The sequence below is a fragment of the Hemitrygon akajei genome, chromosome 23, assembly GCF_048418815.1.
Source record: "Hemitrygon akajei chromosome 23, sHemAka1.3, whole genome shotgun sequence".
Lineage (NCBI taxonomy): Eukaryota > Metazoa > Chordata > Chondrichthyes > Myliobatiformes > Dasyatidae > Hemitrygon > Hemitrygon akajei.
The window spans coordinates 29,060,858-29,078,757 of record NC_133146.1 but is presented as its reverse complement, the minus strand read 5'-3'; the positions used below and the strand labels follow the sequence as shown (position 1 = coordinate 29,078,757).

The following is a 17,900-nucleotide window of genomic DNA, read 5'->3' as shown; positions in this document are numbered from 1 at the left end:
TGCATGTGACAGTGGCCACAACCTGGTACACCACTTTGACAGGTGGGCTTTAGTCAAATAGGTGAAGGTAGCCATCAGGCTTCATACTCCATTGAGAAAGGGATATGCCTGCCCTAACATGTGAAGTCAGCTCTGGCAAACTGGGCGGATGATATTAACAGTGAGATATAACGGACAGGAAGACAATCCTGCAACGCTTAGTGGAGAGGGAAGGGCATGACAAGGGACAGAAGCAAATATAATCATCCACTGCAACCAAAGACGGCCGCAGTTGTGACGACTACTCGTACCCCTGGACCCAGACTTCTGAGGTTGAGAGAGTGGAACGTAACTCAGTACAATGGCTCTCCTGCACAGGTTTCACTGTCATCGTCTGATACAATGGACAACCAATCATACTACTTCTTTCACATTACAAAAGAAAAAGGAACTACCTGATTTGGATAAACCTATGCAAAATGATAATCAATGACCATAAGGCCAGGATATAGCTACTGTAGAATTCTTTTCAAGTGACTCTTCCATTTGTTTGTACCTGTAACATCTGGGTGCGAGAGATGACAAATTCAAGACACCTTATTTACAGAAAGTTTATTAGTAATTCCATTTCTGCCAAATATACAGCTATGTAATTTATCTAAATATCTTTTCATATTAAATTACAAAATTAAGCAATCTTTCAGTTAGTACGTTTGATTCCTCTGTAAAATAGCACCCATTACATCAGCAATTACCCCTGCATTCCATATGTAGCAAAACAAGTTATGCATATAACTCACAATCAAAACAAAGATATATTAGAAGATAGACTAGTCAGACTGAGATACATTATGTATGATTGATTATAAATAACCACAGTAAATAAATGTGCATTTGCTGCTTTTGTGATACTTTCATTCTATTTCCAGCATCATTTCCCATAATACTAAAGTGTCTGTGTGCACGCTCATTAACAAAAGGGGGCAATGTTACTATTTGTTGGCCCAACTCTGCTGCAGTTAAAATTTTACTTTATCTGAAATTTCTAAATGCTGCTGTTAGAAGTCATAATTTATCCAAGTATTTAGGCAAGTGTTTTCTTTACCAAATAAACCAGGAATTATGATGAATTTTGCATTAACTTACACAAATTTTATTTGGATGTTTTAAAAAATTTGGAATTTATGCAACAGATGATCTTTCTCACAAAGAATGGTGAGTCCTCTGTTCAAATTTAAGTGTCCAGTTTTGATAAGTCAACATTGAGGAAAGTTTTGTTCTTTTCGCATGACAATGGATTCCTCATTTTATTACGAATACTGTAGGAAGAGGATGCCACTCACATCTTGGCTCTCAAACCCACAGATCCCACCAAGGCTGCACTCCAATTTAAGTTAACAGCCTTGTTTCACAGCTCTCTGGTACATTGCAGAAGGCTACCACTTGCAACAGGTTGAGCATCAATCTCCGTTTGATAGCATGCTTCAATACAAACAACAAGTGTGCACTAATGAAAATGACAACCGAACTTCACCTCAATCCTCTTTTAGTATAAAGAAAACTGAATGGAGCTTCAGTGTGTTATTTGCCACTGTGGAAAAAGTTGCATTTGTATTCAATATTGGTTTACACAAAGATAAAAATTACGTTGCCACATACATGAAATAGTACAAAAAGCATTGATTAATGTGAACAGTGACCAATTTAATCAAGATTGTCTGTGAGAATGTGGCTTATTGATAATTTCACCAAAAGACAAGAAACTGTAAGGTATTTTAAATATGAAACGCCAAACATTGTATGATGCAGCCAGTCAAAAGATGCCATATAATCTACATTTTACATGTTATTGCCATACGTTTCACCTTGCCAAATTGCCAAACACACCATTTTTAACAATTGAAATATACATACATTATCCTTTTTTCTCCAAAATACCTGTTATAATAGTAATTTCTAAGGTATCTTGAGAGAATACCAAAAAAATCCCATTCTGCACATTGCAAAACTGTCTTCAATATTAATGATACTGAAGGAATACCTCACAGAACATTTTAGTGGTGGTGATTTTGTAAGTGGCATAGTTCACACTCAGTAAGGACTTTCTACCATTTCACCAACTGAATATGAGAATAGCAAATGCAGAATTTCTGGCACAGTAGAAGAAGCCATTGATGAACATCGTATGATCACAACTGTTCAAATATTTAAAGTTTTCTGCAACAGTAGCAAAAGGCAAACAGCTTTACATTGGATGTTTTTCTCACTGCAGTGAAGCTTCTATGGAGAGTTCAAGTGTTTTTACAAAAACCTTTGATCTGAGGACAAAAACATATTGGGCTCAGGGATGCCAGGTGGAAGAAAACCTATCTTTTTTTTCCAGATTATCATGTGAGTGAATGTAGATTTGTACTGAAATCCTAACAATCCACAGAATTCTATTATATTTAATAATCTTCAACATAAAATATAAGTGGGGCTACAAAATCCCCATTCATGTAAAATATACCCCATCCAGCAGAGAAGTAAAATTTCAGTAGTTGTTTGGTGTAATTTGTAAATATGTTTCGTTAATTTACTGGTTGCATTATATGCTAGGTTCCAATAAAATTTATAGCCCAAAGTGCAAGGGCTTTAAACAATTTTGTCCAAGATAATGAATTAGAATGTTTATTGGCACTTGATTACACAGTTCCTATGCTTCTTAAACTTGCTTTAAACAATATGACCCTGAACAGCAAAACACAAAGAAATACAGTGATATTACTCGCATAATAGATCAATATGAGATGACAAATTGCATCATTTGAAATTCTTAAATGAATGGAATATAATCCTACGGATAAGAAAAGTATAATGGAAATACCAACTTCTCCAGCTAATACTGGTGTTGGCTAAGTGAAGCCTTTCTTCAGCGTCTATCCCCTTGATAATTCAATCAGATGTAGGTTCATTGGGAATCATAATTCTTTATTATAATAAATTGTATTCAAGCAATTATGCTATGCTTTAAAGCGGAGGTCATAAAAAATCAATTTTAAAAATGAGGTAACTAAATCAAGGAATACTTTATTTTAAACAGAATTGAAAGGATATTAGAAAAGACCTTTCATAAGCAAATACCCAAGCTTGTCCATCAGGTTTTTCTAAAGGATCAATCCAAAGGTGATGCCTTCAAAACTCACCAGCCTCTGATTAAACTTACAGCAAGCAAAGTCCAATTCCTGACTACAAATGGAGAATGAAATGGTTGGTATAATAGGAAGTTTGAGGGGCAGAGGGGTAGGTGAGAAGAAAGGGAGGCTGAAATCAACATTAAAGTATTTTTTAAAAACCAATAAAATCAGTAGCAAAGCAGGCAAAATTATGAGAGAAAAATTAAATAAAACTTCATATTCTCAATGTAGTATTTTGTAGCAGCATTTCTTGTACTTAAATGACTGGATAAAGAAATAACTGAAATTATGTTTTACACAAAAAATACCCTGCAGTTCCTATTTTCTCACCTTTCACCCACCACTCAATCTGGATGCCCATTCTTGCTCAGAGGAATGTTACACTCTAAGAATTTTTTTTTATACCTTGGGTAAGAAAATAATTGAATAACATCAAAGAATTAAGACTAAAAGTATTAATTTTTTTGAAGCCTGGATAAATAGTCAATCATTCAAAGAGATGTAATATGTTCTATAAGAAATGTACAGCTGAATTATGTAAACTTCTGTTAACAAACATACAAAAAAGCATAGTATACAATTAAAAAATATTACAGAAATAACTTTGTTTTTAGAAAAAGCACACATTATTCGATAAATACATTTAAATGACTAACATAATCTCCACATGCATTACTCACTTCTACCACATTTCACTCCACGTTTAATGTCACAAAATTCACCCTATGAACCTGGCAAAGCAATAGAAATTAAAATATTTGAAAAATCTTTAAAAGTATTTTGATAGTATATCGGTCTGTGCAAATGTAAATGATAAATGAAAGGAACACAAAATTTCAATATCTAGTGCATTTTTAAGAATTACACAAAAAGTTTGCATTTTAGTGCCCATGTGTTATTCTGAAATACACATCTTGACCCATGTCAAGAATTTGGCTATTTTAATCTTGTAAAAATTTATCAAATATTTCCCACCATCCAACTGCAAATATTTGAAATGAAACAGGCCATCTGATTAGTAAAGATGAGGGCTATCTTATTGGAGTCACAAGTCAGTTATTGGTACATATATTTTTTTGTGAGTGCAGTTTCTTGTTTACTTAAAGACATGTTAAAGAGACTATTAGTTATTGATCCCCAAAGTTTAGTGTTCATGTAATGAAAATCCTTACACACACAGTTGGCCAAATGCACTAATTCCCTTTGTACCAGCTTTATAAAAAGTAAATACCAACATATCTTAGCCCAGAGGCTAACTTGAGGAAACAGAATCAATAACTTGGTAAACTGAGTGTTCAAAAAATAACTTTGGAAATAATTAACAAGATAAAGCACTTCCAGCACACACAAAAGGGGTTGTGAACAAGTCAAAGCATGCTCATTTTGAAGAAAAACAAGCACTGGGACTACGACTGATTACAATTTTGGTGGAGTATTTTAATGTTACAAGTTGAACTTCAACAGAAGGCCTGTAGATGGATGGCCTGCACCACGAAGTATTGTCTTTTCCTCCCTCATCATAGGTTTTGACGACCAATAGACTTAAGAAAAAGGAAAAGCACTTTAAAATATATCTGTTTAACATGCATGTGTTGCTCCAGACAGCAGAAAATCTTTGCAAATGGGTAACCAGGTGACTCACCCACTGGTGATATTTTGCATTAGCTTTCATTACATTCATAAATTAACAAGCCATTGCAATACTCCATGGATTTCAGCTGAATGCATCAGACAATCGACATTTTATATTAAACATTTCATACGAATTGCAAGAATTCAACTGTAAAAAAAGGCTAGTAAAATACACATCTCAGAAAAGTGGCAGCAACATCCTCAAAACAATCAAAAGTCTGACTAACCTGGTCTTCACTGAAGATAGAATTATTCCATAGGCACAAGTTCCATGCCTAGGATTGGCAGGCAGTTGGTTACATATCCGAAAAACTAATTATCATCACTGAAGTCTGTGGGTTTGTTACAAACAGCGGGAACTCATAAATTTCCTTGTCAGTAGTTACAAGGCGTGAGCTGCCCTCTGCAGGTTTCTGGCCCTGTTTCAGCGGCTGTCAATGATGAGTTGATAAATTTTCCTGAGCTATTATAAACATCAAATCAATCACAAGTAGTACTGTACAGTGAAAGAAGCAAACAGTACACCTGGAATCACATTATAAACACAAAATGATGGATCAGAACTTGTGCAGAAATCAATATAATTCCCCTGCATTTATTTGCTTGCCAACAATCTACCCACCAATATTTTTTTAAAAATTAATCATCCAGCATATTTTGTAACACACTGATTAAGTGTTTCAGCCCATATATATACTCTTCATCTTTTGTGTTGCTAGGAAACACATGTGCAAAGTCTATCATTCTTACAGCAACTTCTGGAGGCTCTGGAAGCATGCTCGATGCATGAATGAAATCTTTCTCCAATTGGTTCATTTCATTGCCATTTGGCTGACCAGGTGGAATGAGAGTTAAGCACTTGCATATCCCATGGTCTTGTTCTGTATTCTTCAACTGTAGTGGGACCACACTTTGGTGTGCACGGAAACAGCCCTTCCTGTGAAGTGCATACATATTGGAGAGGCTTTGACCAACCGAGGCTTCTACTATTCCGTTCTCAGTAGAGTCCATCACATGAATGTTGTTGTTGTATTCCATCAGCTCTCCAGTTCTCCGTATACCCTTTGGTGTTGCTGGTTTGTCAGCTTTGTTACCTGTTGCTCTCAGCTCTGATGATCCCTCATACACAAACAGTAAGGAGCTTGCATAGAAACAGAGCTTACTTTGCCTCTCAAACCAGTGCAATATCTTTTTAATCTCTTGAATACTTGAAGCCACTGCATCTTTCCTCAAATAGTTTCCGTTGTGGAAGAATTTAGACAGACCTACAAAACGACAAGTAAAACACAATCCATGTGAGTGAAACATTGACTATACACATCAAAAGCCCAGCCCAGTCCATCACAAGCAAAGCCCTCCCCTTCTTCCAGCACATTGACAAGGGCCACTGCCACAGAAAAAGCAGCACCCATCAGCAAGGATCTCCATCAACCATCGGGCGGAAGGAGCCTTAGGTACCACATCACCAGGTTCAGGAAGTTATTACCCTACAACCATCAAGCTCTTGAACCTGTGTGGACAGCTTCACTCACCTGAATGCTGAACTGACCCACAACCTATGGACTCACTTTCAAGGACTCAACAATGCAAGCTCTCAGTATTATTTATCTACTTTATTTTTATTATTTGCACGATTTGTCTTCTTTTGCACATTGGCTACTTGTCAGTCTTTGTGTATAGCTTTTCATAAACTCTATTGTATTTATTTTCCTGTAAATGTTTGTAAGAGAATGAATCTCAAAGTATAACATGATGACAATATACACACTTTGATCATCAGTTTACACCAACTTTGAAATACTTTCATTGAAAACAGAATGAACAACATTGAGGCAACAATGCAAGAGCAGTGGTGAAGTTAATCATTCATGTCTACCTTTGCTGACAGATGGGTCCCCAGGTTTCCCAGTGAAAGCTGACATTGATGAACAAAAATTTACCATCCCCTTCAAAGCACCCACAAACCCTTTTGTCATTCTAGGGAAAAGATATTTAAAGATCAAAATCCGTAACCTTGCACAAATTTCATGGTTTATCTGGCAGCAGTGACTCCTGCTGTCCTACATATTTCTGAAGCACAGACCATCTATAGCAGGTATCTCAAAGTGCTGCAAAATTACCACCACTGCTTCCAGAAATCCCTCCAATTATGCTGGAAGGAAAAGCTGGTCAATGTCAGTCCTCATCCAGGCCACCATCCACAGTACCGACACCCAACTTCATGCACATAGGTTATACTGGGCAAATCACATCATTTGCAAGCTCCGCAGCAAATGTGTAGAGGGGGGGAGGGGGAGAGGGAGGGGAGAGGGGAGAGGGAAAATACCACCTTACAAACCAACTACCTGCCAGCATCTAGCTTTTGCTGCATCTGAAGTCAGGACTGCCAGTTCTTACTTTGGTCACCTCAGTACCTGGAAGCACATGACAAGATAGGCCAAAGCCAGCATGGTTTCCTGAAAGAAAAATCCTGCTTGACTAACCTACTGCAATTCTTTGAGGAAATTACAAGCAGAGTAGACAAAGGAGATGCAGTAGATGTGGTGTGCTTGGATTTTCAGAAGGCCTTTGACAAGGTGCCACACACGTGGCTGCTTAGCAAGATAAGAGGCCATGGAATTACAGGTGAGTTAATAGTATGGGTGGAGCATTGGCTGATTGGCAGAAAATAGAGAATGGGAATAAAGGGATCCTATTCTGACTGGCTGCCAGTTACCAGTGGAGTTCCACAGGGGTCGGTGTTGGGACCGCTGCTTTTTATGATGTATGTCAATAATTTGGACTATGGGATTAATGGATTTGTGGCTAAATTTGCCGATGATACAAAGATAGGTGGAGGCGCAAGTAGTGCTGAGGAAACAGAGAGCTTGGAGAAAGACTTAAGATAGTTTAGGGGAACGGGCAAAGAAGTGGCAAATAAAATAACGCTGGAAAGTGTATGGTCATGCACTTTGGTGAAAAAAATAAACGGGCAGATTATCATTTAGATGGAGAGAGAATTCAAATGCAAAGACACTTGGAAGTCCTTGTGCAGGATATCCTAAAGGTTAACTTCCAGGTTGAGTTGGTGGTGAAGAAGGCGAATGCAATGTTGGTATTCATTTCTAGAGGTACAGAATATGACAGCAGGGATGTGATGTCTATAAGGCACTCATGAGACCACATTTGGAGCACTGTGAGCAGTTTTGGTCTCCTTATTTTAGAAAGGAGACCAAAACTGGATATACTGATATTGGAGAAGGTTCAGAGAAGATTACAAGAATGATTCCAGGAATGAAAAGGTTACCGCATTAGGAACGTCTGGCAGCTCTCGGGCTGTATTCCCTAGAGTTCAGGAGAATGAGGGGGGATCTCATAGAAACCTTCTGAATGTTAAAAGGCTGAACAGATTAGACATGGCAAAGTTACTTCCCATGGTAGGGGATTCTAGGACAAGAGGGCATGACTTCAGGATCGAAGGACGTCCATTTAGAACAGAGATGCGGAGAATTTACTTTAGTCAGACGGTGGTAAATCTGTGGAATTAGTTGCCACGAGTGTCTGTGGAGGCCAAGTCATTAGGTGCATTTAAGGCAGAGATAGATAGGTTCTTGATTAGCCAGGGTATGGGGAGAAAGCAGGGGAGTGGGGATGACTGGAAGAATTGGATCAGCCAATGATTGAATGGCGGAGCAGACTCGCTGAGCCAAATGGTCTACTTCTGTTCCTATATCTTATGGTCTTATATAAAATTCAGTGTGCACATGTTGTTGTCACTGGGCAAAAAATTGCAGAGCCCAAGATTTTTGTGCTCACTGGTCATTACAAATTAGAGCGAACATTGCTCTGAACCCCACTCTCCAGCCTTCTCCCCAAGGTACTAATCAAGGACTTATCAACCTCCACTTTAAATATTCAAATAACTGCTCTGAAATTTTGCTGCTATTCATGCCTCTACAACCTCCTTTGTCAGTTCATTGCTACGCTAAGTGTAAATTTTATCCCTCAGATCCCCTTTAAATCTCCTCCCTGTCACCTTAAATCTGTATCATCTAGTCTTAGGCCAAATCAAAGGTGGTGACAAATCAGCATATAGGAGGGAAACTGAAAATCTGGCTGAGTGGTGCCACATCAACAACTTCTCAACTCAATGTCAGCAAGCCCAAGGAGCTGATTACTGACATCAGCAGGAGGAAACCGGAGGTCCAAAAGTTAGTCCTTATCGGAGGATCAGAGCTGGAGAGGGTCAGCAACTTTAAATTCCTCTGCATTATCATTTTGGAGGACCTGTCCTGGGCCCAGCATGTAAGGGCAATTATGAAGAAAGCACATCAGTGCCTCTACTTCCTTAGGAATTTGCAAAGATGGGGCATGACATCTAAAATGCGTAGTGCAAAGTATATTGACTGGTTGTATCACAGCCTGGTATGGAAACACCAATGCACTTGAACGGAAAATACTACAGAAAGTAGTGGATACAGCCCAGTCCATCACGAATAAAGCCCTCACTGCCACTGAGCACATCTCCATGGAGTGTTGCCACAGGAAAGCAGCAACCATCATCAGCAACCCCCACCCCCCACACACACACACACAGATCATGTTCTCTTCTCACAGCTGCCATCAGGATGAAGGTACAAGAGCCTCAGGATTCACACCACCAGGTTCAGGAAGTTACTACCCCTCAACCATCCGGCTCTTGAACTAAAGGGGATAACTTCACTCGCCCCATCATTGAAATATTCCCACAACTAATGGACTCACTTTCAAGGACTCATGTTCTCGATATTTATTGCTTATCTATTACTATTATTTCTTTTTCTATTGGCACAGTTTGTCGTCTTTTGCACACTGGTTGAATGCCCAAGTTGGTGCAGACTTTCTTTTATGGTTATTATTCTATAATGGATTTATTGAGTATGCCTACAAGAAAACGGCTTTCTGGGTTGTATATGGTGACAAATATGTACTTTGATAATAGATTTACTTTGAACTTTATACACTCCTACCATGGGAAACTGACAAAGGCTATCTACTCCATCAACACCCCTCAATTTTACATACCTCTTACCAGTTCACACTCAACCTCCCTCGCTCCAGGGTAAACAAGACCCAACCTATCTAATCTTTCAAGCTTTCTACAGAATATTCTTGTGAATCTTTTCTGCATCCTCTCTAATCACGTTTCCTCTACTGTGATGACCAAAGCTGCACACATTATTCCAAGTGCAGTTCAACGAACATTTTGTTCAATGGTAACATTCAGTCCTAAATCTTATATTCAGTGCCTTAGCCAATGAAGGCAATAATGTTATATTCTTCTTTTTTAACCATCCTGCCACTCTCAGGGAACTGTGCACTTGTACCTCCAGGTCTCCTTGTTCAACAATATGTTCAACAGCCCTTTCCAACTACATTAACTTATTATATATGATAAACAGGGTCTTAGCACTGATTCCTACAGAACATCACTGGTCACACGCCTCAACCTCCCCCTCCACAAAATAGCATCCTCTGATTACTATTACTAAGCCAATTTTGTATCCAGTTGGCTAGCTTACCCTACATCCTACATGTTCTAACCTTTGAGATCAGTCTACCATGCTGGACCTTGTAAACGGCCTTGTTAAAGTGGACAACATTTACTGCCCTGTTCTTGTTAATCCTCTTAATCACCTCTTCAGAAAACTCAAATCAAACTCGCAAGACACAATTTCTCACACACAAAGCCATTTTGACTTAACCCCAATTCATCCTTAAGTTATTAAATGTAAATAAATTCTGTCTCTAAGAATCTCTGCCAGTCACTTTCCCACCACTGAAGCAAGGCTCGTTGGCCTGCAGCTCCCTGGCTGATCTCTGCTGCCCTTCTTAAATAAAAGTACACTCTAGCTGTCTTCCATGCAAATACAGACTAGCAGTATTCATTTAAGACTTCACCCATTTCTTGTGGCTCCACACATGGATTACCTCACCAATCCCTTAGAGGACCAACTCTCACATTAGCTACCCATGCATTCTTAATGTACTTACAGAATCTCCTTTACTTTATTTGCCAAGGATATCTCATGGCCTCTTTTTGCCTTCCTAACTTCTTGCTTAAGTGTATGCTTACATATCTTGTACCCTTCAGGGGACTTACTTGAACCAAGTTGCCTATATCTGAAAAATACCTCCATCTTTTTTCTGATCAGATTTTCAACACCCCTTTATCTACCAAGTCTTCTTTGATGATATTAGATGGAAACACAGGAAGACTCAACTGCTTTTCAAAAATTTTTTAAGTTAGCTCTGCTAACATTACATTTCAAAATAGAACTAATTGTAAGCTTTTCATTTCTCCTCACTTGTATGAATTTCTCAAACTTCTTGTTGCGAAGACTTCTCAAAGAAAAATTTATTTCAATCAGTGATGAATCAATATTCATTGTTGACTGAAAATTCTGATTCACAATGCCTATCAAAATGGACTTACAAATTCATCTTAAACACAAGAGATTCTACAGATGTTGGAAATCTTGAGCAAAAGAAAAATTGCTGGAGGAATTTAGCAAGTCAGGCAGCATCTATGGAGAGGAATAGACAGTTGACAGTTCAGGCCAAGGTCTTTCCTCAAGACTGAAAAAGAAGGGGACAGAAGCCAGAATAAGAAGGTAGGATGAAGGCAAAGAGTATAAGCTGGTTGATGAGGAGGAAGATGGGTGACGGAGCGTAATGAAGTAAGAAGATGTGAGGGGATAGATGAAAGAGGTAAAGGGCTGAAGTAGGAATCTAACAGGAAAAGACAGTGGACCATGGAAGAAAGGGAAGGATGAGAGGAACCAGGAGCTGATGGGCAAGTCAGGTGAAGTGAAGGAATGTTCATACCATCAGGTCAGGGCCATCTATTGCACCCAGTGTCCCCAGTGGGACCTCCTCTACTTCAGTGAGATTGGACACGGATTAAGGGACTTTTGTCAAGCACTTTCACTGTCCGTCACAAAATATAGCATCTCCCAGTGGCCACCCATTTCAATTCAACTTCCCATTCTGATATGCTTGGCCATTGCCTCCTCTACAGACGTGAGACCAAATTCAGGCTGGAGGAGCATATTCCATCTGGGTAGTCTCCAACTTGATGGCATGAACATCGATTTCTCCAACTTCTGGTAATTTCCCCTCCCCTCCATCTTCTTTTCCCCATTCCGATGCCTTCTCACCCCTTCTCTTCTACTCACCTGCCCAACACCTCCCTCTGTTTTCCCTCCTTCCCTTTATTTCATGGACCACTATCCTTTCCTATCACATTCTTCCTTCATCCCTTTAGTTCTTTTACCTATTCCTTCCTAACTTCTTATTCATCACCCTCTCCTACTCACCTAGCTCTTCCCTTACCTGGTCTCACCTATCACCTGTCAGCTTGCACTCCTTCCTCCTCCTGCCCCTCTCCCCCATTGCCCATGTCCAAAAACTCCACTGCTCATTTCCCATCATTGATGCTGCTTGACTTGTTGAGTTCCTCCATCACTTAGTTTGTGGTGCTCACAATTCGATCCACTAGATTCAGTGCCTGGGGCTAAAGATTACATGGGGAGGGGGAGGGGTGGTAAAAGGACATTCTCTGAAATATACGACAAGCTAGTTTTCCATTTCAAATAATGAAATGTCCTATCCAATTTGGTACTGCAATCAACTCTGCATCAAGAATTAAACAGCAAGTGACTGGGCTGGAAACGTGACATAGCTGACATTCAAAGATATTACAGGTGCCTGCATGCTGGTGCCTTACCTTGAAATTCAAAGTTCATAGTAGATTCAAGTTCAAAGTACAAAGTACATATATGCTACCTATCCAGTACTTCTCAGATTTATTTTCTTGCAGGCATTTACAGAGAAAAATACATTAGAATTTTACAAAAATAACTATAAATACACAGCCAAAAACTAAAGGCAAAAGATGACAAACTGTGTAAATAAAAATAATACCAAGAGTGTGAATTGTAAAGAGCCCTTGAAAATGAGTCAGTAGCATTAGTTGTTCAAGAGCCTAATGGTTGTAGGATAATAACCATTCCTGAACCCGGTGGCAGGCAACCAAAGGCTTCTGTGCCTCTGGGATTAGAGAGAAGAAAGGCATTAGTGAGAAGAAAGCATATATACCAGGGTGGTAGGGATCTTTGATAATGGACTTTGCTCTCTTATGGCAACTCTCCATGTAAATATACTCAGTGGTGGAAAGGGCTTCACCGGTGATGGACTGGGCTATACTTTCCACTTCTTGTAAACTTTTCCATTCCTGAGAAACGGCAGTTCCATACCAGGCCATGATGCAACTATTCAGGATACTCTCCACTGTCCAGCTATAGAAGTTTGTCAAAGTTTTTGGTAACATGCCAAATCTACACAAGCTTTGAAGAAAGTAGAGGTACTGTCTTACCTTGTTTGTGATAACAATGATGTGCTGGTCCCAGGACAGATCCTGATATGTTGATGGCAAAGAATTTTAAGTTATTGACTTTCTCTGCCTCCGTTTCCCTAATGAGAAGTAGCTCATGGACTTCAGCTTCCTTATGTAGTCAATAATCAACTCTTTTGCTTTGCTGACATTAGGTGAGAGTTAGTTGTGTGGCACCATTCAACCAGAATTTCAACCTCCTTCCTATATAGATTCCCGCCAGCACTTCAATAAACTTTCAATCTATTTTGAGGTAAGTGGCAATGTCTAACTGGAATATTCTGTTGGATTGTTCCTTTTCTATCCCAAGGCATCTTCTTTGTAGGCTGGGTGCCCAAGTGGCAGCAAAAGTGTACTTTCAAAGTGATGGGCCCATTAATAAAAATCATTAAAGCTATCGTTTTCACAACCTTCCGCAAAGAATCAGTTTAGGAAAGATGCAGTGAAATATTTCTCCCATTATACTAACAGGAAAATGCCTCCAAGCTGTCATTTCAATACAATAAATGGGCAAAACTTGCTCACAGTATACTACCAGATGTTTCACAAATTAAATAGTCAGCCTTTATTACTATCCTCATTACAAGTCTTTCTCAGTTCATGTTGCAATAAGCATTTGCCAATTAAAGGTGCATGCAAAGATTTACTACTGGACAGATATGAAATTCAGCATCTGTATGTATTCAAATTTTTATGCCTTTTAACTCGTTTATTTACATGGTTTACAGGATACATTTGATTTCCAAAATTAAAGAGGCTTTTTCTGTCATTACAAACCTGAAACCTGAAAGCAAAAGAAGAATCGCCAAATGATTTAACTGTAAAAGCCAGTGTAATGATAGGGTTAAATGCCTTTTCCAACTCAAAGAATGCACATCTCATTAAATCAATCTAGACTCACTTATCTCTAAGCATAACTTTGCTGCAGTTCAATAAGGGAAATGGTAGTTTTATGCTTTCAGTTTTTCTTCATTTTTTTATGGTCATTAACTTAAGTAAATCTGTTTTGTAGCTCATTGAGTACGATTTAGCTTCATTGCCTGGAGGCCAGATGACTTTACATATACGAAAAATTGAACAGCCTCTTGGATAAGAATTGAGTCAAACAACTCATAGATGATGGAAATCCAAAACAAAAACAGGAAATGCTGATTGCACTCAGTTGGTCAGACAACAAGAGAAAGAAACAGTAGCTACAATGAAGGCTCCTTGATCTGGGGAATTTATTCGCGTTTTCTCTTTTGCTACTTGCCCTATGGAGTGACGCCAGCATTTTGTTAACTGCTCTTGTATATATGAAGTCAGCTGTTACTATCTGATTAGTTCCAAGTTTCTCCTCTTCCGTAATCCTACATTCAGCATGCTTGACCATGAAGGACACCTTCAAAAGGTGATGCTATGGCGACCCACTTCCCAGCGCACTCGAACCGGCTCACAAATCGGTGCGTGCCAGCATTGAGGCCAGTCCCAAAAAGGGCGCCAAGTCTGCTTCACCAGCAAGGGGAAAAGCCCGCACGCGGGACGGGACTGTGAATACATTCCTGCCTGGGGAGGACGGGATCAGGAAGGCTTTAAAGCGAGGCCGCGAAGTTCGAATAAATCTCTTTTTGCAACTGCAGCTCATCGACTATGTGTCATTATTTCAGCGCTGCGTGTAGCACACCGCTACAATGCCTTAAAAAGGTGACAACTGTCTTTAAGAACTCCCACTACCCAGGACATGCCCACTTCTCATTACTACCATCAAGGAAGAGGCACAGGAACCTGAAGACACACACTCAACATTTTCGGAGCATCTTCTTCCCCTCTAATTTCTTCAGGTTTCCGTATGGACAATAAACCAATGAACACTTCAATATGTTTGCTCTATTTCTATACAGAAATACACAATTTATGGTATATTTTATGTATTACACTGTACTGCTGCCACAAAGCAAATTTCATGACATTTTTATAGTGCTCATAAACCTGATTCTGCTTCTGGTTCCCCACCCAATCCTCACTCTAATTGTTTCTAGACCAAATACATCAAGTTCATTTTCAGAACTCATAGAAAGATTTTAATCCCAGCTCAGTTGGTTACAGATACTATACCACAGTCAGAAGGCTATCATTCCCAAATCATGCAGAAAAGACAGTATAGGGTACAGTAATTAGCTTCAGAGCCCAATTGGTTGAGAGAGAAAACATATTAGTTCAGTTAATCCTCATGTTTCCCACTGGAAAAGGAAATACATGATCTGCAATGTGCTTTGTGGGTTTTTTTTACAATCATTGCCTGTCTAGGCTCAGCAAGAAGAATGGCTGGCTGTACAGAGAACTTAAGACATCCAAAAACTTTTATCTCTTGAATGAAAGAAAACTTGGGATAGGTTACGAGAAATTTGCTGGGCTTGGAGAAGACTACTATTCAAAAATTCAAAACATAACACAATGATCCCAGATATTAGGAAGCAGACTGGTTCTGATATACAAATATAAAAACTAAATATGTTTATTATATGTGCATCAAAGCCATGCCAGGATTGAGGGATAAATTATTGCTCTGGATGCATTCATGCACAGATCTGATATAACAGGATCCAAGGATCGCAGAGTACCCAAACTAGCACAGTTAATGGACTTGTTGAAGTTATAGCCCTCAGTGCCTTCAGTCAGATCCTTCCACGATGATCCAGATCAGTCAAAATGAGAAGGTATAGCCAAACAATATTACTGTTTCATAAAGCAAAACAGTAGTTTACGGCAGTTTGAAATCTGAACTACTCACTCTGGTTGCTAAAGGCTTGTGATGATGGAAAGAGACCACCTTAAGCCTCCCAGCAGGTAGTCTTCAAAACCACTTAAAATATTCCGCCTTTCATATACAGAAAGTCAACAATACAATCATGTGATGGAAATGTAGTCATGACTTCTCAGTTCATATCCATACCAGATCAAAGATGAAAGCCCACGGCACAAGGATACAATGTGAAATGAATTTGGCCAGTTGCCACGTAGTTCCAATGCTGCACATAACTCAGTAGGGAAGTTGTCATCCTCAGTTAGTATGGACATCTACTTCAGTAAGTGAAAAACACTGTGCATCCCTCTGTTAATCCACAAATCAATCCATAATTACCTTTACCTTTTTATTATGCTGAACCTCACTAGCCATGGACTGTCACCTTGTTGCGGTGGAGAAGCTTGTGTGGTCCTGAGATCCCAAGAGCGATGCTGTCTGGAGCTATGCTCCTGGTAGGGTCACCCATGGCGGTAAGGTCAAGGGTGAGGTCCCTGACAAAGAACAATGCAACCAAGACCTCAACAATGGAACAGGAGGATGAAGTTACTCCAAACTCAACGGCTGTGAAGGTGGATGAAGGCTGCAACAAATCCATCAGTTCCAATTGTCATGGTTTCCATGCCATTGGAATCAGTTGGTTGATCTGTGAAGTATTGTGTGCTTCTTGGAGTGCAACATCAAGTACACATTAAACAAATACATGCACAGGCGTCTTCGCTCTGTGGAAACGGAACGAAGACCATCATCCTCGACTATGAGGGATAGCCACGATGATGACAACTAGCCAAAAACTGGAAGTTGCTGAATTTCTGAGAAGCAAGATATATCATTCTAATAAACATAAATATTTCACAACAGGACTTCTCTATAGCAATTAGCTTTCTGCTTTTTACATCTTTTCCATCACAATTATGGATGTGGACCTCTTTGCTCTCTGTATGGGCATTTCAGTATTACAGAATCAAAGTTGGATCCTAATATGAAGCATTGTAAAACCACCCTAACAATGAATGAATCTTGCTTTCCCATAGGGCAACTTCCATCAAGTTACAGCCAAGTGCCTTGCCTCAAAGGCAGAACAAAATAACTTTTAACTAAAGGCACTGCAAAAGATAAAAGGCAGTTCTAAGATAAAAAGTTATCAATAAGAACAATGTATTATAGTGTCCTGGCCAACTGAAGTGGGTGTTACACACGTCTTAATAATGATAGCAGAGGTGGAAAACACAGCAATTGAAAACTCACTTGAAAAATCAGTCATACAACCATAATCCTCCAATCCTGTCTCAAATATTCAAATAAAATGATGAAAAATCCTCAATCTACACCCACTATCACCACACTGCCACTAGCTCCACCCCACCCCCGTTTTTTTCTATGTGCCAATTAGAAACTCATGCATGAACCAATGTTGTGAGTCATCCACTTCAATAAGACAAATTATTCATGATTCTCAATCGCCTCAAATCCTTAAGATTTTGCTTAATGAAGTAGAATGTAGGATTTCTACATTGATTTGCACAACACCATTGCAATAAACCTGAGCCAGTCAATTCTCTCACTCTAATCATGACCTCCAACTCTTACCCAATGAAGCACAAACTTCAAAGCTGTTCTATTAAACTCTGGCTGGGACGTCTAGAACAAAGGATCACAGGCTCAGGCTGTAGGACAAGAGATTTAGAATTGAGATGAGGAGAAACTTCTTCACTCAAAAGATGCTGATCATGTGGAATTCTATACGAAAGGGCTTCAGAGTGAAAGTCACAGAATTTTTTTTTATGAAAATACATTTAAAGACTCAAAAATCATCTCAGGACATGGGGGAAAGTACAAATGCATTATTGAGATAAATGATAATTCACTGGGAGGAGACTTGGAATGGCCGAATGACCTGCTTCCACTATTTCCCATG

General features: G+C 39.2%; 1 protein-coding gene across 1 annotated transcript in view; it reads right to left on the bottom strand.

Moving 5' to 3' along the window:
• Positions 1-576: 576 nt before the first annotated feature.
• Positions 577-17,900, bottom strand: part of ipmkb (inositol polyphosphate multikinase b) — a 125,588-nt gene continuing 108,264 nt past the window's right edge. Inside the window, exon 6 of the mRNA XM_073027314.1 lies at positions 577-6,052. Coding sequence (XP_072883415.1) covers positions 5,427-6,052 — 626 coding nt within the window. The 3' untranslated portion in view covers positions 577-5,426. The remainder of the gene's footprint in view (positions 6,053-17,900) is intronic.